Source organism: Caretta caretta, chromosome 2 (assembly GCF_965140235.1).
Source record: "Caretta caretta isolate rCarCar2 chromosome 2, rCarCar1.hap1, whole genome shotgun sequence".
In the NCBI taxonomy this organism is placed as follows: Eukaryota; Metazoa; Chordata; order Testudines; family Cheloniidae; genus Caretta; species Caretta caretta.
The window spans coordinates 220,346,069-220,368,281 of NC_134207.1; the positions used below are offsets into that span (position 1 = coordinate 220,346,069).

At 38.7% G+C, this 22,213-nt stretch overlaps 1 protein-coding gene across 3 annotated transcripts in view; it reads right to left on the bottom strand.

Annotated features, from left to right (window-relative positions):
* UMAD1 (UBAP1-MVB12-associated (UMA) domain containing 1) overlaps positions 1–22,213 on the bottom strand; it is a 184,904-nt gene that overhangs the window by 29,279 nt on the left and 133,412 nt on the right. For all 3 annotated transcript variants that reach the window (XM_048838225.2, XM_048838226.2, XM_048838224.2), the window contains exon 3: positions 10,423–10,508. In XM_048838225.2, coding sequence (XP_048694182.1) covers positions 10,423–10,508 — 86 coding nt within the window. The remainder of the gene's footprint in view (positions 1–10,422; positions 10,509–22,213) is intronic.

The window sequence follows — 22,213 nt, forward strand, 5'->3', positions numbered from 1 at the left end:
TCTTAATTTTAGAATCCTAATGAAAATAGGTTAAGACTGAATATTGACAAATTGTGTAATAAAAATGCAAAAGCTACAAACTGAAGTACTGTGAAAACTGATAAAACCATGGTATTTCCTATCACTGTAATATTGCAACTAAACTAGAAGCTTCATGTTTCAGAAGCAAAGATTATTTTACGGGTTCAGTCCTGAAAAATTCTGAGAACTCTGGCCCTTATCCAAAGCACAGCATTTAGGAATGTGTTCAACTTGAGGTATGTGAATAGTCCCACTGAAGTGACTTCAGTGAGACTACACAGGATGAATTGGAACCAGAGTGCTCAGTACCTTGCAGGGTCATGTCCGTATACTTGAAATTCCTCTGGCTGCATTTTACATAGTGCTATGCCACTTCAGAATAGTGGAGACTGGAAATTGCTGAAATCTAAACAAGTTTCCTTGTGATATGTTGAAAAGGACAGAAAATAGTTATCAAGATGGTTGTTTTTATTTAGCTCTCACTTATGCACTGTGCAATTAAGTTTTATATTAAGTTAAGCAAGAACTATGTAAAGTGCATATCATTTAACTGACATGATTTAGAAATTTGCAGTGTTGCACCATAGTGTTCCCAGGATCTGACAGAGATGTGGCGGTTAGGTAATATCTTTTGTTGGACCAACCTCTGTTAGTGAGAGAAACAAGATCTGAAGGATAGCTCTGTGGAGCTCGAAAGCTTGTCTCTTTCACCAACAGAAGCTGATCCAATAAAAGATATTACCTCACCCAGCTGGTTTCCCTCATGATTTAGAAAGACACACACAGAGAAACAAATCTAGTAATATCTAAGAGGAGAAGGAAAAGCAAAAAAGACAAAATTAATGGAGAACACTCAGAAGGTATTTGCTTCAAGAACCAAACTTTTCATAGTTTCACGTCTGAATAAGCAAGTTACCTATGGAAAATGACATGAAAATTATTTTTCATCACCATTTTCCCTGTTCCCCAGTTAAAAAGCCCACATATTTTAAATTCTAAATCAGATAGTGTTTAAAAATAAAAGCCAGTTTGCAATGAGAAAATAAGGCTTTGATTCCTTTAAAACAACTGAACACTCCTGGTCAATTATGCACAACAAATATTTGATGCCCATTGTGGTTTAACTGACAAATAGCTTTAAATAAATTGCAATATCTTTGCAGAATATTCTTCGAATTCATGTGCTACTATTAATGCACGAGTAAACCAGTTGTGTAATATTGTGTCTCTCACTAACAACACATTAAGTATATAAGATGGCAATCTGCAGTACAAAGTTAAATACAACAATTGTATAGTTTTTAGGGCTGTCAAGTGATTAAAAACAATTAATCACGATTAATCACACGATTAATTGCACTGTTAAACAGTAACAGAATACCATTTATTTAAATATTTTTGGATGTTTTTTACATTTTCAAATATATTGATTTCAATTACAACACAGAATACTAAATGTATAGTGCGGTTTTTATTTATTGTTTATTATAAACATTTGCACTGTAAAAAACAGTATTTTTCAATTCCTCCATTGCAAGTACTGTAATGCAATCTCTTCATCATGAAAGTTGAATTTACAAATGTAGAATTATGTAAAAAACAACAACTTCCATTCAAAAAGAAAACAATGTAAAACTTTAGAGCCTACAAGTTGACTCAGTCCTACTTCAACCAATCGATCAGACAAACAAAGTTGGTTACATTTACCGGAGATGATGTTGCCCACTTCTTGTTTATAATATCACCTGAAAATGAGACCAGACGTTCACATGGCACTGTTGTAACCGGCGTCACAAGATATGTATGTGCCAAATGCCCTAAAGATTCATATGTCCCTTCATGCTTCAACCACCATTCCAGAAGACATGCGTCCATGCTGATGACAGGTGCTGCTCGATAACATCTAGAGCAGTGCGGCCCGACACATGTTCATTTTCATCATCTGAGTCAGATGCCACCAGCAAAAGGTTGATTTTTTTTTTTGGTGGTTCGGGTTCTATACTTTCCGCATCTGAGTATTGCTCTTTTAAGATCTCTGAAAGCATGCTCCATACCTCGTCCTCAGATTTTGGATGGCACTTCAGATTCTTAAACCTTGGGTCAAGTGCTGTAGCTACCTTTAGAAATCTCACATTGGTACCTTTTTTGCATTTTGTCAAATCTGCAGTGAAAATTTTCTTAAAACAAACGTGTGCTGGGTCATCATACGAGATTGCTATAACATGAAATATATGGCAGAATGTGGGTAAAACAGCAGGAGACATACAATTCTCCCTCCAAGGAGTTCAGTCACAAATTTAATTCATGCATTATTTTTTTAGTGAGTGTCATCATCATAGAAGCATGTCCTGTAGAATGGTGGCCAAAGCACGAAGGGGATATGAATGTTTAGCATATCTGGCACGTAAATACCTTGCAGTGCCAGCTACAAAAGTGCACTGTGAATGCCTGTTCTCACTTTCAGGCGACATTGTAAATAATAAGCAGGCAGCATTATGTCCGGTAAATGTAAACAAACTTGTTTGTCTTCATGATTGGCTGAACAAGAAGTAGGACTGGGTGAACTTGGAAGCTCTAAAGTTTTACAATTGTTTTGTTTCTGAGTGCAGTTATGTAACAACAAAAAAAATCTACATTTGCAAGTTGCACTTTCATGATAAAAAGATTGCACTACAGTATTTGTATGAGGTGAATTGAAAAATACTATTTCTTTTATCATTTTAGAATGCATATATTTGTAATAAAAATAATAATATAAAGTGAGCATTATACACTTTGCATTCTATATTGTAATTTAAATCAATATATTTGAAAATGTAGAAAAACATCTAAAAGTATTTAATAACTTTCATTTGGTATTCTATTGCTTAACAGTGTGATTAAAACTGAGATTAATCGACAGCCCTAATAGTTTCATTGTGTTTTTTTTAATATCCTTGTGATTTCTCCTTGAATTACAAACGAAAACACAAACACACACACACACACACACATATACCCACAAGATTGGAATCCCAGTTTACTGATATCCAAAATTATCCATCTTCCTTCCATAGGAATTGAAATGTGTGCATTATTCTTGTGTTTGTTTTAATATATTGAGGTTTTAAAAACTGTTTGGTGAATGGCCAAATACTCAGTTACATGGGTGCAAATATCTGCATGCGCCTAATTTATGGACACCAATTCCATATCTTAATTTGCATGCATGTAGCCAGTTATGATTTAGGCACCCCCAACATGATGTTTCCACGTGACAAACACTTTGAACATCTCTACGCCTTAATATTTAAAAATAAAATAAAAGATTTACTCCCCAAGTAAAATCCAATATTTAATTCTGGAAACTTCTCCCCTTCTTCCTCTGAACACGTAAAACACTTTGAAACAATGCAAGATCAAAAGTACATTTTACATAGTTTATGAAGAGCTATGTTGTCAGCCATTGTCAAACTTCAGGAAGGTCTGTTTTCTCACATCCCAGCCATAATTTACTGAATCTTCTCCAATGGTGACAACATTGTGCATTTGACCTAGAAACTCAGATACTGTGGTGACTGTTGGCACATAAGTTCCACTTAAACCCTGTTTTGAGGGATCCCTGCAAAAAAGATGAATTTCACCTTTAATATGTGTTGTTCCATTTAGGAACTAAAGTGATGCATAGGTCTCGGGCTGCCCTTCTTCACAGGGATGAATTTCATGCTAAAGGTAATTTTCCCAACATCATGCTCAGATGATTTGCATGACTCTGAGATCAGAATAGAGCCCAACAATGAGGTATATAGAGTCCAACCCTTGTCTAGTAGGAATTATGTTAAAAGATAACAGACATTTCAAATACATACAGTTTTATACGCTGCTTTTCTTTGTCAGTTGTCACAGAGAATCCTAACCTGAGATGGGACCATTCTATTTGGTTTCATTCGGACCATTGACAAGAGCCGGACTATGTTTTCGTTTAAAGACAACTCCCTCTTCCTCCAATGGCCAAACTAAATAAAAATGTGCACTTAAAATACACAGATAAACTATATACATCACAATAGATCATACAGGTAGCATCTGTAGCATAAAGGGAGATGAAGAACATTCCAATGAGCAAATTGCAGAGAGAATAATCAAGCCAGGGGCAGATGTGTACATTCAGAAAGTAAGATTCCATTGTTTTAATAGAGAGGGAGTAAGAATTCATTGAAAGGTGAACTTGTTACTGTTAAGTTTCTCAATTAATTCCAAAACCACCTCTAGTGACACTTCAATCTGTTACAATTCCTCAGATTTGTCACCTACAAAAGACGGCTCAGGTTTGGAATCTCCCTAACATCCTCAGCCGTGAAGACTGAAGCAAAGAATTCATTTAGTTTCTCTGCTATGACTTTATTGTCTTTAAGTGCTCCTTTTGTATCTCGATCGTCCAGGGGCCCCACTGGTTATTTAGAAGGCTTCCTGCTTCTGATGTACTTAAACATTTTATTACCTTTTGAGATTTTGGTTAGCTGTTCTTCAAACTCCTTTTTGGCTTTTCTTATTACATTTTTACATTTAATTTGGCAGTGTTTATGCTCCTTTCTATTTGCCTCACTAGGATTTGACTTCCACTTTTTAAAAGATGCCTTTTTATCTCTCTCTGCTTCTTTTACATGGTTGTTAAGTCACGGTGGCTCTTTTTTAGATCTTTTACCGTGTTTTTTAATTTAAGCCTCTATTATGGTATCTTTGAAAAGTGTCCATGCAGCTTGCAGAGATTTCACTCTAGTCACTGTACCTTTTAATTTCTGCTTTACTAACCTCCTCATTTTTGCATAGTTCTCCTTTCTGAAATTAAATGCCACAGTGTTGGGCTGTTGAGGTGTTCTTCCCACCACAAGAATGTTAAATGTTGCTATATTATGGTCACTATTTCCAAGCGGTCCTGTTATAGTTACCTCTTGGACCAGATCCTGCGCTCTACTCAGGACTAGATCGAGAGTTGCCTCTCCCCTTGTGGGTTCCTGTAACAGCTGCTCCAAGAAGCAGTCTTTTAAAGTATCGAGAAATTTTGTCTCTGCATTTCATCCTGAGGTGAAATCCTTGAAATAATTGAAATCCCCCACTATTACTGAGTTCTTTATTTTGATAGCCTCTCTAATCTCCCTTAGCATTTCATTGTCACTATCACTGTTCTGGTCAGACGGTCGATAATAGATCTCTACTGTTATATTCTTATTAGAGCATGGAATTACTATTCATAGAGACTCTATGGAACATGTGGATTCATTTAAGATTTTTATTTCATTTGAGTCTACATTTTCTTTCACATATAGTGCCACTCTACCCCCATCTCCGCACGACCTGTTCTGTCTTTCCGATAATATTTTGTATCCCGGAATGACTGTGTCCCATTGATTGTCCTCACTCCACCAGGTTTCTGTGAGCCCTATTATATCAATATCCTACTTTAACACAAGGCACTCTAGTTCACCCATCTTATTATTTAGACTTCTAGCATTTGTGTACAAGCACTTTAAAAACTTGTCACTGTTTATTTGTCTTCCCTTTTCTGATGTGTCAAATTCTTTATGTGAATGTTTCTTGTCTGATCTGGCCCATACTTTATCCTCTTCCATCCTCTCCTCCTGACTAAAACCTAGAGAATCTCTATCAAGAGACTCTCCTCTAAGAGAGGTCTCTGGCTGATCCACGTGCGCCTCTGCAGCAGTCGGCTTTCCCCCATCTCTTAGTTTAATGCCACACAGAAAGCAGAAGGAGAAATAGTTCCAAGGCTAAATTATATAGCTGTTCCTAAACATTTTATATATGATGGTTAAAAGGAAAAAAAACCATTTCATTGTAAAGGAGTACTTGTGGCACCTTAGAGACTAACCAATTTATTTGAGCATAAGCTTTCGTGAGCTACAGCTCACTTCATTGGATGCATACTGTGGAATCTTATGCTCAAATAAATTGGTTAGTCTCTAAGGTGCCACAAGTACTCCTTTTCTTTTTGCGAATACAGACTAACACGGCTGTTACTCTGAAACCTGCCATTTCATTGTGGTACTGCATATATTTAAAACTATGGGACTATGCAGAGTAGGTTCATGTTTAGAAAAACATCATTTATTTTTGAGGGGGAAAATTGAAGTGCTTGTGTGCATACCATGTACAACATTTTTGGGGTGCAAATGCATTAACATGACATATGGATAGGTTCATCTTGTTTATCTGTAATTGCTTCTGTTTCAATGCCTAACTTAACTCGTCATAATTCATTACACCACATATTTACAACTTGTACCATACCATTACCAGAGAGCCATCTTTAAACTTTCCTAAATTGTTCCCTTTCAAAATCAATACTGGAGTGCATGCTGAACAGAATATCACAGTCTTAGCTAGGTCTCCATCTAATTATTAGTTGTAACATCCTTTTCAAGCTGGAAAACAGGTAAGGGCTGACAATTTATGACCAATCACACAGGATACGAGTCTGTTACAGCTCTTCTCTATAGAGCTCATTTGTTCAGCTTAAACTGTAGATGCTCAGGCTTTCGGTTCTGGGGGTCTCGATTCAATTCTTAATGTGTTAGCTAAAATGACAACTGACACACTTTCATATTCCACAGCTGACAAAGTTAGTGAGAAAGATCTTCTGATTACTTGTCTACATGTGGCTAAGATTTCAAATTTGATTGACAAAAAAAAAAAAACCTGTTAGATTTCTCTGCATTCTTCTTGTTCTTGATTACTGTCCTAGAATTTCTCATTTTTATTTTATTATTTTTGCTTATGTAAACCTTACTTGATCTTAAATATTTTGTTTAGTCTTCACTATTGTATAGATTAAATTTCCACCACTACCAACAGTCTGAGACAGAGTCAGAACTATTATGACGTAATAATTTATTTCAAATTCAAGTAAAAATCTTCAATACCTAATACCATGTATAATGTCTAATAGGTTTGAAATAAAAAACTGATCATACCAAGCTGTACTAGATTAGTCCTTCGCTAGTGTTGCCTGCTGTTGCTGTCAAGTGTTCACACTGTGACTGGGTTCATAAAATACATGGTGCTCTGGGTCCATCTTCAAGTCAGTACCATATAACCAGCTAGGGCTGGAAAACATCTACACTTGGGCCATTCACTTATAATGCAAAATGTCCTGGAGTGTGCTTTGCTGTATATGTGGGTGCGAGTTTGTTTTGTTAAGTTCATTTTGAAAAACTCACATTCTATCATTGTGGCATTTAGGACAATGAAAACAATATTTGCATCAAGGGCTATATAATGTGAAAGTTTTGTTAAACCTTTACTTGCACTATCATTTGTTGAGGATTTGGTGGTATTTACATAAACTTTTAGATGTACCACTGATGCAAAACATTCTTCTTTTCTTTCTCACTCAACACTTACGTAGTTTAGCACATTGTCAATCTGTCCACTACCTAGTAGGATGATTTATTTTTTAAATCATTTACCTACCATGTGGAGTCGGGATATCGAAACCATTCAAAAAATGGTTGCTTCAGCCTGGTGAAGCTAGGACCCAGATATTCAATGGCAGTTACAAAACAGAGATAAAATTTTATTTTATCACACTTTGCTTTTAAAGACTGAGAAATATTTATTCCTTTAAATTTGCCATGCTTAAGAATAAGTTTTTGGACATAAGGACCAGTACTGACTTTCGTTGCTGTGAATTCTAGCATAGCACTTTCTAGGATCTGCAAAGCCGCAGACAACAAAAGACCCTCTCATTGAAAAGTAGGAGTCTTCAGTTACAATGGTGAGCTTGCAGGTGGTCATGGTGGGTGTTATCACTTAGTACAGATGGTCTGGAGAAGTTAACATTCAGGCCAGTCTATTGAGTCAGGAGCTCACAGCTTTTCACTCAGTGTTCAGTGCCTTAGCCTCAGTCTCCCGGGCACTGGAGGGTCATGCCAGGGCATCAATTATTTAGGCACTGTCTACTCCTTTTATCCAAAGTCAATTTTTTTTTGGTGCTAGACCTATCTGTACCTCCATTTTAATGGCTTTGTCAATACCGTCTTCTGCAGCTTTTAGGAGGCAACTTGCTATTGCATCCCCTTTTCACATCTTACGCTATCATACCATGGGATCCGGGTGCTCCCAGAATCATCCTCACTGCCATCTGAGACAGACTCTAAGGTTCATTCAGGATCCCTCGCCCTTGTCAGCCATATATTCGCTACTGTTGGTGTGATGCTGTAAAATTCCTAGTGGTTTCACTTTGGACATTTAGTTCAAGGGATGAATCTACCACATCCCTATGGACCAGTAGGCCCTATTGGTCACCAAAGGCTCAACTCCTTCCGGTCAAGAATACCAGATGATATTTCCTTTAAGTGGGTGAAGGGAGACCACCTCTAACCAGATCTAAGTCTCCAAAATGAACGTTGTCATTCTAACAGAAAACACCTTCTCCTTGACCTTCATGTGATTTGGAAGACTGAGAATACTAGAAAGTTTCAGTTAGCTCAAAGTTACAAACCCTCTGGTGTAGGATTAAGGGAGTTCTTGTCAAATTTGTGGATAGGACAATGGCTGCATGTGTGGAAGTCTTCTGAAATAGGGATTTTGGAGAAAAGAGCTTTCCTTTTTAAAGTTATAGGAAGAACTTTCTTCTCTGGTTTTAGAGAAGAGGATGGTGTGGTGCTGTATGGAATCTGGGGGACACTTGAGGATATTATGAATATCAATATTTTAAAATTGTAATGAGTTATGCCAGATAGGCCATGTAAGGTATCTGCAAAAATGTTATAATTTGCCAGATATGATCATCTCATTTATGTGTTTGTATCACCTTTGTATTATGTGTTAAAGATATGTATGTATGTCTGTATTTCAAACTTGTACTATGCTTCTGGGTGACACCCCCAGATAGTTTGGCCATCAGCTCTGCCTACCCTGCTTGCTGGCCCACTGAGGACCATCAACTATACAACTGACCCATTGAGAGAAGGCAGATACACCTTATGACTCAGCAAGGCATGCAGGGACATGCCTATGGACAGAACTCTAAGGCTTTACAGCCAGCCATATGTTGGACAGCTTGTGTTTGAAACAAAGGAAGCACAGGCCACATGGCAAAAGACTATAAAAGGCAGCTGCATCTTCTCCATTTTGTCTTCAATCCTGCTTCTTACCTCTGGAGGAACTTTGCTACAAACTGAAGCTCTGAAAAAAGGTCTGAATGACCCATCCAAGCTGTGGATTTGTTCCAGAAGGACTTTCGAGCCAGCAAACTCACCAGTACTGCTAGGAACCAGATATATGGACTTTGAAGTTTTTGTATGTATGTGACTGCTTTACCATTTAGCATCTCTCTTCTTGTTCTTTCTTTTTTCTTTATAATAAACCTTTAATTTTAGACACTAAAGAATTGGCTGACAATGTTGCATTTTGGGTAAGATCCAAACCTATAGTGACCTGGTAATGTGGCTGATCCTTTGGGATCAGAAGAACATTTTGTATATGTGAACAGAGTTTAAAATAACCTCTCACCGTAGTAGATCTAGGTGCTGACTGGGAGCCAGAGACTGAAATGCAATGGGGGGTAAAGGGGGCTGTGTGATTTCTTTTTTGCTTCTTGATAACCAGTGTGGGAGATCAGAAGTGCAGTTGTGACTGGTTGGGGGAGTTTAACTTCAGTGTTACTTCCAAAACTGGTGGGTATCTGCTTTCCCTTTCGCAGCCTGCCCTTGGCATTTCCAGTGAGGGCTGCCCCAGGCACCCCTGGTCACAGATAGTTCAATGGTTTGGGTGTTAGCCTGGAATTTGGGAGACTCAGGTACAATTCCCTACTTTGGCAATTCATGTGTGACCATGATCAAGTCACTTTCTCTGTGCCTCAGTTCTCCATCTGTAAATTGGACTACTACTACTTTACAACTCCTTTGTGAGGATACAAACATTTCAGATTAAGCAGCACTCAGATGCTATGCTAATGCAGGCTATATAAGAACCTTAGATTGATAGAAAGAAAAGGAGTATTTTCCACTGCATGCATACAATGAAGTGAGCTGTAGCTCACGAAAGCTTATGCTCAAATAAATTTGTTAGTCTCTAAGGTGCCACAAGTACTCCTTTTCTTTTTGTGGATACAGACTAACATGGCTGCTACTCTGAAACCTTAGATTGATAGAGAAAGGCTTGAATGCAACAGCGCTATTACAGTTGTGTTTCTCTACCACACTGACTTTTCTTTGACGCTCAGCAGGACCTCAGTTTATTTAGATTAAAAAATTCAATCACATCTATGCCCTTGTCTGCAAAGCCAGACCAAAATCTACTACCTAATATCCTTAGAGATCTCTGGAATAGCAGCAGTTTATTCAATAATCTTCTGCTAAGAAATGTCACCAAAGACACTTAAGGAAATGTAGTCTCTCTTACCTGAACAGGTTGATTGTATGTAGGTCCTGTCTCAGGAAATGAATTTTTATCTTTAGATGCTCTTCTCTGTTCATTAATTGTATCACCTATCAAAGCAAAAAAATAAATTTATTTTAGTGTAAGGTTTTCTATTTTCCACACAAACTAGTAAATCAATTTCTGGAGTACTAATCTCTAATTATATGATTCACTGTACAAGGGAGATTTAAGTCTACATATGTTATTTCCACATTTATATTTTCCAGCTTGAATTCAAGGAAAAAACCATATACACATGCATTTTGGGAAGCAGTCCACACAATCATAATTGGTGGTGGTCTGTGAGAAAACACATTAAGATGAGACCCAAATTATGAAAAAATCTAGAACCCTTGTTTTATAGTGTTCTGGGAATATTCCAGCAGAGCCATTCTGGAAAAAGCAAAAATGCTGTCAGCCTTTGAGAGGCAGCAGCAAAGTGAGGATCTGGAGCTCAAGCACATCACATACGCAGTTAAAAAGCATGCACCAGACAGTTGTCTTCAAAAAGATGTGGTGGATGCCACAGCTGTAGCAGGCAAAATCATAGTAAAATTCTAAAGACCATGAACTTGAATTGATCTTGAGTAGCAAAAGTACAAATAATAATTTTAACAAACAATATAAAAGAGTGGTGAGCAGATAATTTGGAAAGGTGCAAAAATTATTGTAGTCAGATTATCCCGTATACTCCCAATTATCCAAATAGCATATGAACATAAGAATAGCCATACTGGCTCAGACCAATGGTATATCTAGCCCTGTATCCTGTCTTTCAACAGTGGCAAGTGACAGATGCTTCAGAAGGAATGAACAAAAAAGGCAATTTATCAAGTGATCTATCCCCTGTAGTCAAGTCCCAGCTGCAAGCAGTTAGAGATTTTGGGGACACCCAGAGCATGGGTTTGCGTCCCTGACCATCTGAGCTAATAACCATTGATGGACCTATCCTGAATGAACTTATCTAATTCTTCTTTTTAAACTCAGTTGTACTTTTGGCCTTCACAACATCTCCTGGAAAGGAGTTCCACAGGTTGATTGTGTATTGTGTGAAGTAGTACTTCCTTATGTTTGTTTTAAACCTGCTGCCTATTAATTTCATTGGGTGACTCCTGGTTCACGTGTTACATGAACACTTCCTTATTCACTTTTTCCACACCATTCATGATTTTATAGTCTGCCATCATTTCCTCTGTTAGTTGTCTCTTTTCCAAGTTGAAAAGTCGCAGTCTTATTATTCTCTCTTCTTTTGGAAACTGTTCCATTCCCCTATTCATTTTTATTGCCCCTCTCTGTGCTGCTTCCAATTATAATATTTCTATTTAGAGATGTGACAACCAGAACTGCTCACGGTATTTAAGGTGTGGGCATATCAGGGATTTATATAGTGGCATCATGATATTTTCTGTCTTATTATCTGTCCCTTTCCTAATGGCTCCTAACGTTGTGTTAATTTTTTGGACTACCACGGCACATTGAGCAGATGTTTTCATAGATTCATAGATACTAAGGTCAGAAGGGACCATTATGATCATCTAGTCTGACCTCCCGCACAACGCAGGCCACAGAATTTCACCCACCCACTCCTGCGAAAAACCTCTCACCTATGAGCTAGTGAAGTCCTCAAATCATGGTTTAAAGGCTTCAAGGAGCAGAGAATCCTCCAGCAAGTGACCCGTGCCCCATGCTACAGAGGAAGGCGAAAAACTTCCAGAGCCTCTTCCAATCTGCCCTGCAGGAAAATTCCTTCCCGACCCCATATATGGCGATCAGCTAAACCCTGAGTATATGGGCAAGATTCACCAGCCAGATACTACAGAAGATTCTTTCCTGGGTAACTCAAATCCCACCCCATCTAACATCCCATCACAGGCCATTAGGCCTATTTATCATGAATATTTAATTACCAAAACCATGTTATCCCATCATACCATCTCCTCTATAAACTTATCGAGTTTAATCTTAAATCCAGATAGATCTTTTGCCCCCACTGCTTCCCTTGGAAGGCTATTCCAAAACTTCACTCCTCTGACGGTTAGAAACCTTTGTCTAATTTCAAGTCTAAACTTCCTGGTGGCCAGTTTATATCCATTAGTTCTTGTGTCCACATTGGTACTGAGCTTAAATAATTCCTCTCCTTCTCCGGTATTAATCCCTTTGATATATTTATAGAGAGCAATCATATCTCCCCTCAACCTTCTTTTAGTTAGGCTAAACAAGCCAAGCTCCTTGAGTCTCCTTTCATAAGACAAGTTTTCCATTCCCCGGATCATCCTAGTAGCCCTTCTCTGTACCTGTTCCAGTTTGAATTCATCCTTCTTAAACATGGGAGACCAGAACTGCACACAGTATTCCAGGTGAGGTCTCACCAGTGCCTTGTAGAACGGTACTAAAACCTCCTTATCCCTACTGGAAATACCTCTCCTTATGCATCCCAAGACCGCATTAGCTTTTTTCACAGCCAAATCACATTGGCGGCTCATAGTCATCCTATGATCAACCAGTACTCCAAGGTCCTTCTCCTCCTCCGTTACTTCTAATTGATGCGTCCCCAGTTTATAACTAAAATTCTTGTTATTAATCCCTAAATGCACGACCTTACACTTCTCACTATCAAATTTCATCCTATTACTATTACTCCAGTTTACAAGGTCATCCAGATCCTCCTGTAGGATACCCCTGTCCTCCTCTAAATTGGCAATACCTCCCAGCTTTGTATCATCTGCAAACTTTATTAGCACTGTCATAAATGTAAAGGGAAGGGTAAAACCCTTTAAAATCCCACCTGGCCAGAGGATAAATCCTCTCACCTCTAAAGGGTTAAGAAGCTAAAGGTAACCTCGCTGGCACCTGACCAAAATGACCAATGAGGAGACAAGATACTTTCAAAGCTGGGAGGAGGGAGAGAAACAAAGGGTCTGTGTCTGTTGGTATGCTGCTTTGCCGGGGATAGAACAGGAATGGAGTCTTAGAAATTTTAGTAAGTAATCTAGCTAGGTATGCGTTAGATTATGATTTCTTTAAATGGCTGAGAAAAGAATTGTGCTGAATAGAATGACTATTTCTGTCTGTGTGTCTTTTTTGTAACTTAAGGTTTTGCCTAGAGGGATTCTCTATGTTGTGAATCTAATTACCCTGTAAGGTATCTACCATCCTGATTTTACAGGGGTGATTCCTTTACTTCTATCTACTTCTATTTCTGTTAAAAGTCTTCTTGTAAGAAAACTGAATGCTTTTTCATTGTTCTCAGATCCAAGGGTTTGGGTCTGTGGTCACCTATGCAAATTGGTGAGGATTTTTACCAAACTTTTCCCAGGAAGTGGGGTGCAAGGGTTGGGAGGATTTTGGGGGGAAAGACGTGTCCAAACTACGTTTCCCAGTAAACCCAGTTAGAGTTTGGTGGTGGCAGTGGTTATTCCAAGGACAAAGGATAAAATTAATTTGTACCTTGGGGAAGTTTTTAACCTAAGCTGGTAAAAGTAAGCTTAGGAGGTTTTCATGCAGGTCCCCACATCTGTACCCTAGAGTTCAGAGTGGGGGAGGAACCTTGACAAGCACACTCCCACTTTTTGTGCCAATGTCAGTAATAAAAAGGTTAAATAAAATTGGTCCCAAAACTGATCCTTGAGGAACTCCACTGGTAACCTCCCTCCAGCCTGACAGTTCACCTTTCAGTAGGACCCGTTGTAGTCTCCCCTTTAACCAATTTCTTATCCACCTTTCAATTTTCATATTGATCCCCATCTTTTCCAATTTAACTAATAATTCCCCATGTGGCACGGTATCAAACGCCTTACTGAAATCTAGGTAAATTAGATCCACTGTTTCCTTTGTCTAAAAAATCTGTTACTTTCTCAAAGAAGGAGATCAGGTTGGTTTGTCACAATCTACCTTTTGTAAAACCATTTTGTATTTTGTCCCATTTACCACTGACCTCAATGTCCTTACTACTTTCTCCTTCAAAATTTTTTCCAAGACCTTGCATACTACAGTTGTCAAATTAACAGGCCCATAGTTACCTGGATCACCTTTTTTCCCTTTCTTAAAGATCAGAACTATGTTAGCAATTCTCCAATCATACGGTACAACCCCTGAGTTTACAAACTCATTAAAAATTATTGCTAATCGGCTTGCAACTTTGGGTGCCAATTCCTTTAATATTCTTGGATGAAGATTATCTGGGCCCCCAGATTTAGTCCCATTAAGCTGTTTGAGTTTTGCTTCTACCTCAGATATGGTAATATCTACCTCTATATCCTCATTCCCATTTGTCATGCTACCATTATCCCTAAGATCCTCTTTAGCCTTAAAGACTGAGGCAAAGTATTTGTTTAGATATTGGGCCATATCAGAGCACTATCCGCAATGACTCCAAGATCTATTTCTTGAGTGGTAACAGCTAATTTAGAGAACATCATTTTGTATGTTTAGTTGGGGATGATGTTTCCCCAATGTGCATTACTTTGCATTTATCAACACTGAATTTCATTTGCCATTTTTTTACCCAGTTTGGTGAGATCCCTTTGTAACTCTTTGCGTGTTGGCTAGTTTTTGGGCTTGTTGTTGTTGCTTTTTTTTTTTTATTGGCTCCCGCCCCTGGCCTGCCCCCAGGCCCAGCCAATTGGAAAGCTTGAATGGTGATTGGAATTTGGCTCCAGCTGCTACGTCGCCTGGTGCCTATGCATGGTAATATGCAGGCGGGGCGATTTGACATGCACGTGGACTCCTGTGCTTTGTTAAAAAATAATTTAAAGATCCTGCCTGGCTCCTGTCACCCCACCAGACAGTGCTGGGGCTGGGGGAGGGTGAGTCAGGCCAGCTGCACCAGGAGTGGGGCAGAGGTAGGTAGGGATGGCTGGGGGTAAGGGGTAGAGCAGGTAACAGGACCGCTGGGGAGCAGAGCTGGGCTGAGCTGCGGAGGACTGGAGCCTGGCTTGGGGGCAGCAGAAGTGGCCAGGGATGGTGGGAAATTGGCAGAGGGATGGGGATTAGCTGGAACACATTGTCACAGATCTGTTACCTAAAAAGAATGGCTCAGGTATGGGAATTTCCCTCACATCCTATTCAGTGAAGACTGATACAGAGAATTCACTTAGCTTCTCTGCAATGGTCTTGTCTTCCTTGAGTAATCCTTTTGTACCTCGACTGTCCAGTGGTCCCACTAATTGTTTGGAAGTCTTCCTGCTTCTGACGTACAGTACTTATATTTTTATTTTTTTTGCTATTAGATTGCGTGTCTTTTGCTAGTTGCTCCTCAAATTCTTATTTGGCTAACTGTATTTTCACATTTGATTTGCCAGAGTTTATGCTCCTTTATGTCTTCCTCAATAGTATTTGACTTCCAATTTTTAAAGGATGTCTTTTTGTCTCTAACCACCTCTTCTACTCATTTTTGGTCCTCTTACTGTTTTTTTTAAATTTGGGAGATATACATATAGTTTGAACCTCTGTTATGGCATTTTAAAATGCAGTTTGCTGGTATTTCACTATTGTGACTGTTTCCTTTAATTTCCGTTTAACTCGTTTCCTCATTTTTGTGTAGTTCTCCTTTTGAAGTTATAAGCTACTGTATGGGTTTCTTTGGTATCCCCTTCCACCCCCCATAGAAGTTAAACTTAATTAGCTTATGGGTGCTACTTATGGTTACTTATTACTGCACAGAACATTATTTTAACCAGTTGCTCCTCAACTGAATCACTCCCTTCTTCTTCCAGTGCTTTAGCACAGCTCGTTGAATCAAAAGGTCAGGTCTCTCTAAAACTGCTCACTCTGAAGTTCACATTACTAGAGTTAATAATTTCAGCCCAACGGATGGAGAACTGAGGCACCTTATTATCTTGCCACCATATATGCAGTTTTTCTGGTTACTGTAAGGTTAAATTACACCTAAATTATTCCTAAACTGAGTACTGAGTTTTATTGTTACGCTGACCTTCTATCCCAACCCTTTAGAATAGGCAACTGAATCATCTGGGTCTGAACTCAAGGTTTTGTTTGTTTATTTTTTCCATCTCATTCTCAGGAGTTTAGGAAAGTTATTTGTCTGTTGGATAATCACCAATATGGAAAAGCAATTTCTAAGACCCTCACTGATATACAGTCTAAGCATTTGTCTAACCTATGATCAATCTTATTGTCAGGGATCAGTCCTCTAGAAGCATTCTCTGGTTCCTGGGCAATAAGGACTGAGGCATCTGTTGTAGAAATGTGTAAGGTTATCATATGGACTTCCCCACACACCATTAAGTCTCATCAGCTGGACCTTCTGTCTGTGCAGAATACCCCCTTTGGGCAAAAGGCACTACATGCAGCACTTTAAGGTAAGCCCTCTTCACCTATCAATTATCTCTACTTTTTTTTTTCCAGAGGGTTGGAGAGAGGGTTACATGATGACTATTTCTCACTGGCAATATTTTTTTTTAAAAAATAGCACTCAGGGATCCTCCTCACCTTTGATGAAGGGTGACACTGTTTTGGCCTCTCTACTCTCTCATTCTGCTTTGGCAATACAGTATCTCACAGAAGAGGGGAGAGGCTGATATACTGAGCTCATCATCACAAAAACCCTTTGCCTCGATTCCAGGTAAGGGGGAAAAGTTGATGGGAAGAATGGGACTCAATGCTTTACTCTTACTGTCTTCCAGTAGGAGAAATGACAACAACAGAGTATTATCTGTGAACAATATCCCCTTCTATTTACTTTTTAGTTTTACCATTTTGTGATTCCTCATTTTCTCTAATTTAATTTTGTTTTAAATTAGAGTTCTACAGCCCTATCTTAGTTTACAAGGCACAGATGTTCAGCAAAGAATATAGGTTATTATCATACAACTCTGTGTCACCACAAGACAACAATTTCTACAAAATTCAACAGTACAGATTTTTTGCTTTTTATGAAGTCACTTTCTAGGTGATTAATTCAACTGCAAGACAAATCAACTGATCAACCGGCAAGATTTCTATTCTACAGAAACTACATTTTTGTATATTATCACCAGCTGAGACAGCATGGACTTTGCCAACTCTGCACTAACTGAATTTAATCCTAATGCAGCAGAAAAACTTACTGTTCACATCTTTTGGATCTCCCTCTCCATCTGTGCAAACTGCTGTCTCCCCCAATATACAATGAGTAATTCTCAAAAATTTCATTTTAAAGTTCAACCTAAAACTGAATCCAAAAAACAATGACATATACACATGGAAAGGCTCTCAAAGCCTCGCTGACATAATATTTATGGATGGCAATATCTGTAAACAAATATACAGTTCAGTTTGTGACTGAACTCTGAAAGTGGGAATTCTGAGGCTCACAATCATGATATTCTTATCAAAAATTAAATCACTACAGTATACATTTTCATACGGATGGGATGGTACTTTCCTAGTACCATCTGATCAGATCAGAATTCTTGTACCATCGAAGATCAGAATTCTTGGTTTCTATCCTTGGTTCTGTTATGAGTCACTTTGTTACCTAGGCCAATCATTTAACCTCTCTCTGCTGTTTTCTGTAAATGTGCACAAAAATGAGTTACCTATCAAACAATTATGTTCTAAAAATGTTATATTTATAAATTATTTTGAAATTTTCATATGAAAGGAGCTACATAAGTGTGAATTATTATGAAGTTAGACATAAATTACAATGCATTTTAAAAACACTTTCCTTGCCTGTGTTACAAATTATGAAGTGCCTAGCTTGTTTGTGGATTAGATAGCATCAAAGAAGCAGGAAAATAAGAAAGAGAAAGGGGAAAAAAAACAGCAAGAAGGAACAGCAATGAGTCTAAAGAAAAGACAAACTAAGAGAGGAAGTTTTTTTTTTGTAATTAAAAAAAACACACCCACCACACATCCCCCCCCCTCCCCTAGACAAGAAAACCTAAAGTCGTGGTTCTCAACCTTTTCCAAATCAGGGCCTCCAGGACCCTTCTTTTAGGAGTATGGGAAGGAAAAGATAGTAGCGACCACCTAACACCTGTTTGTGGTTCTGTAGGTTGACCCATGCTCTGAAAAAAAAAAAAAAAAAGAAGAAAAGAACAAAAGGGAAAAATGGATGTGAGTGTTGTAAACATTGTACAAAACATGGGAAAGAACATGGACTAATGAAACTAAGAAGGGATACAACTTTGGTAAAATCAGCTATTTAGACACCCTAGCCAGGTCTTTTTTAAAGCTCTCACTGACCACTTGTACATTCATCAGACCAACAAGCTGGGGCGGCTTTGCACCACCACAAGAAGATACTTGCACAGAGCTGCATTTGATTTTGTATTAATAGATTAAAAATTACCTAACATACTTTCACGTAGTTGCTTAACTTTTTCCTTTAGACATTTTAAAATTAACAACATAATGATATATCTGGAAGTAGGAGAAGAATGTACAACAGCATAATTCAATCAAACTGAGGGATGAGAATGAAGAATGAATCTTCTAAATAGTTAGGCAATATTTTTATACGAAATAACTGTATAAAAACTCTCTCTCCACAGTAATTATCAACTTTAATTTGAAAAGAACTCTTCTACCCTACAGCTACCTCTCCATACACACCCCACAAAAAAAATAACCCAATAAGCTTTGGAAAAAGCAATTTAAAAACTGATACAATGCAGCCTGTAAACCAGGTTTGTTGTCTACATTTCCCAGGCAAGAATTACTAATACTTGTAGATCAAGAGATTTTGTGTCCCTCCTTACCTATAATTTAATACAATCTCTCTCTAAATAGCAACCTCTTTCAAAATCGTAGGATTGCAGTGGTGAATCCAGAGATCTAAGATTCTAATGGAAGGTTTATGTTGCACCCATTGCAGCATTTGCATTCCATCACGACTTTCTTTGTGGGAATATCAAATGTTACTCCCAGGTTTAGAACCCTAAGGAAAAGCAGATTATTTTTGTCTAACACACAGTATTGAACAATAATCTAATTTACTTCTTCCCCCAATAATAATCTCCTGAAAACTCCTGTATGTCCTAAATGGTATGCAGTAACATGAAACCATTACACAATGACTACATATGAAAAAAGGAATTCAGAACCAAAGACAATTTTACTAGACAGAGAGAGGGCATAAATAACCTTTCCACAGTACCAATATATATATATATTTCAACAGCTAACAAACACTAGCCTTGGTCTCCACAATAAAATTAACAGTAGTAATACACTTACTAACTTTAGTGACCTGATGTACTTTAATTCTGGTGATGAAAATAGGGGAAAATAGCCATTTTTTCACACAAATTAAACGTGTGTGTCCAACCTGTCCTCAGAAACAGTTGAAAACAACATCCAAAACCAACAGAATAGCTAATCTCTGGATCAGACGTCTTTCCTGCGTAACCAGCTCCACACAACGAAAGATTAAAGGGCTACATTTTTTTAAAAGAGCAAATTGGTCAATAATGTGGATTAACTGGGATTAGTGTTATTTTCACTAATTTTGTGCTTTAAAATGGTTTAATATTTCTAGGAACTTCACTTTAAGGCCAGTTTTGTAAAGGAGACTCTGAACTAGGGAACTCCTGATTTACTTTCATCTTCTAACAAACAACATGTAAATAAATTTATATCAATTTAATTTTATAATCTAAGAGTTTTAAAAAAAAACATTTAGCAGAATTAGAGAATATTTCTCACTTTGATACATAAGAAACTTGCTAACTGTTGATTCATTCTTTTTATTTTCTTGTTATACTTTGAAATATAACAGTACGACTTCCTTAGAAAAAACTCTGACATTTAAATATTGGGATTTTACGCGAGTCTTTTTAACAGAATCAAGGAAAATTTATAATAATTTCTCTGAAACTAGACCATTACCATAGAGAAGCTATGATTTAGGCAGAAAATCAAGGTGAATGATCATAATCTTTCATTTAGAAGGCTAGTACACTAAAAATCCATGTATTTATGTGAAATACAGGCACCTTTTCAGCTGTGTAAATATAAAACAAAAATACCACAAAATATGAGTTGTATTTATTCATAGCTTTAGCAACACAGAGTTCATACTACAAAACAAATGCATTTATGGATTGTTTGGATACTGCATAAACAGATATAGCAAAGTTACAACCACCAAAAGCTTTATTACTTGCATCATTTGTGGACAAAATGAAAAACTATCATAACTGCAAATCATCAAACACTTATATTACAATGAAGTGTAATGACCACAAAGAACCTGAGTAGAGTCAGTTGAAAATTTTCTGATGGAATGCTTTCAGTCAGAAAATGCCAATTCATCAAAATCAAAACATTGCTGGAATGTGCTGATTTCAATTAAACTTATGAGGAAATCTGCCTAATTTCCTGCCAGTTCACCTATCCTACCTTCCCAGACTGACAAGGCTTCCAAGCTCCTAGCTCCTCAGCAGCACGCTTTGCTGGAAAGCCTGAGCATCCAGGCTCCACACTCCTGGGACGCATGGGAGCCTCCAATTTACTGGCTCCCAGGCTGTTGGGCGGAATGCCTGGCAGGCTATTGGAGAGTCCAAGTTCCTCTACAAAGTACCTGGTGGGCTGAAACTGAGTAGAAGCTCCTAGGGCTTTCAGACTCCTGGCTGTTTCATAGCCCATCTGATGAGCTAGCAGGGAGACAGGGCTCTTGGGCTCCATGGCTCTTCAGCAGACTGGGTTTACGAGGGCTTCTAGTTCACCAGGATCTGCAGCTCCTCAGCAGCCCAAGTGAGGGCTCCCAAACTCCCTGGCAGCCTGCCTGTGGGCAACCACTAGCCAGGCTCCTGGATGCCAGGCTCTGCTCCTCCCCTCCCAGACTGCGGTGGTCCTAAGATGACTAGCTGGAAGGATGCTATGGAGCTGGGGCTCCCAGATTCTAGGGGCTGCTTGGCAGGCTGGCTGGCCAGCTTCATAGGCTCCCAGGCTGGCCAGTTCCCTGGCAGCCCATCTGGTGAAATGCCAGTTAGCCAGGACTCCCTGAGCAGCCCAAGGAGGAAGCCAAAAGGTTTCTGTTTTGGTTCTCCCTAAAGATGGAAGGTCCAATTAAAAAAAAAAAAAAAAAAAAGAAGACTTTTCATCACAATTTGGTACAAATGTTTTTTCTCCAAAATATGAGCCTTTTCACAGGATAGAAAGATTGTTTCCCTGTCATCTCTAAGGGTATGTCTACACTATGGAATAAGGTCGAATTTATAGAAGTCGGTTTTTTAGAAATCAGTTTTATATATTCGAGTGTGTGTGTCCCCACAGAAAATGCTCTAAGTGCATTAAGTGCATTAACTCGGCGGAGCGCTTCCACAGTACCGAGGCTAGAGTCAACTTCCGGAGCGTTGCACTGTGGGTAGCTATCCCACAGTTCCCGCAGTCTCCGCTGCCCATTGGAATTCTGGGTTGAGATCCCAATGCCTGATGGGGCTAAAACATTGTCGCGGGTGGTTCTGGGTACATATCGTCAGGCCCCTGTTCCCTCCCTCCCTCCGTGAAAGCAAGGGCAGACAATCGTTTCGAGCCTTTTTTCCTGAGTTACCTGTGCAGACGCCATACCACGGCAAGCATGGAGCCCACTCAGCTCACCGTCACCCTATGACTCCTGGGTGCTGGCAGATGCGGTACGGCATTGCTACACAGTAGCAGCAACCCCTTGCCTTGTGGCAGCAGACGGTACGGTACGACTGGTAGCCGTCATCGTCATGTCTGAGGTGCTCCTGGCCACGTCGGCTGGGAGCGCCTGGACAGACATGGGCGCAGGGACTAAATTTGGAGTGACTTGACCAGGTCATTCTCTTTAGTCCTGCAGTCA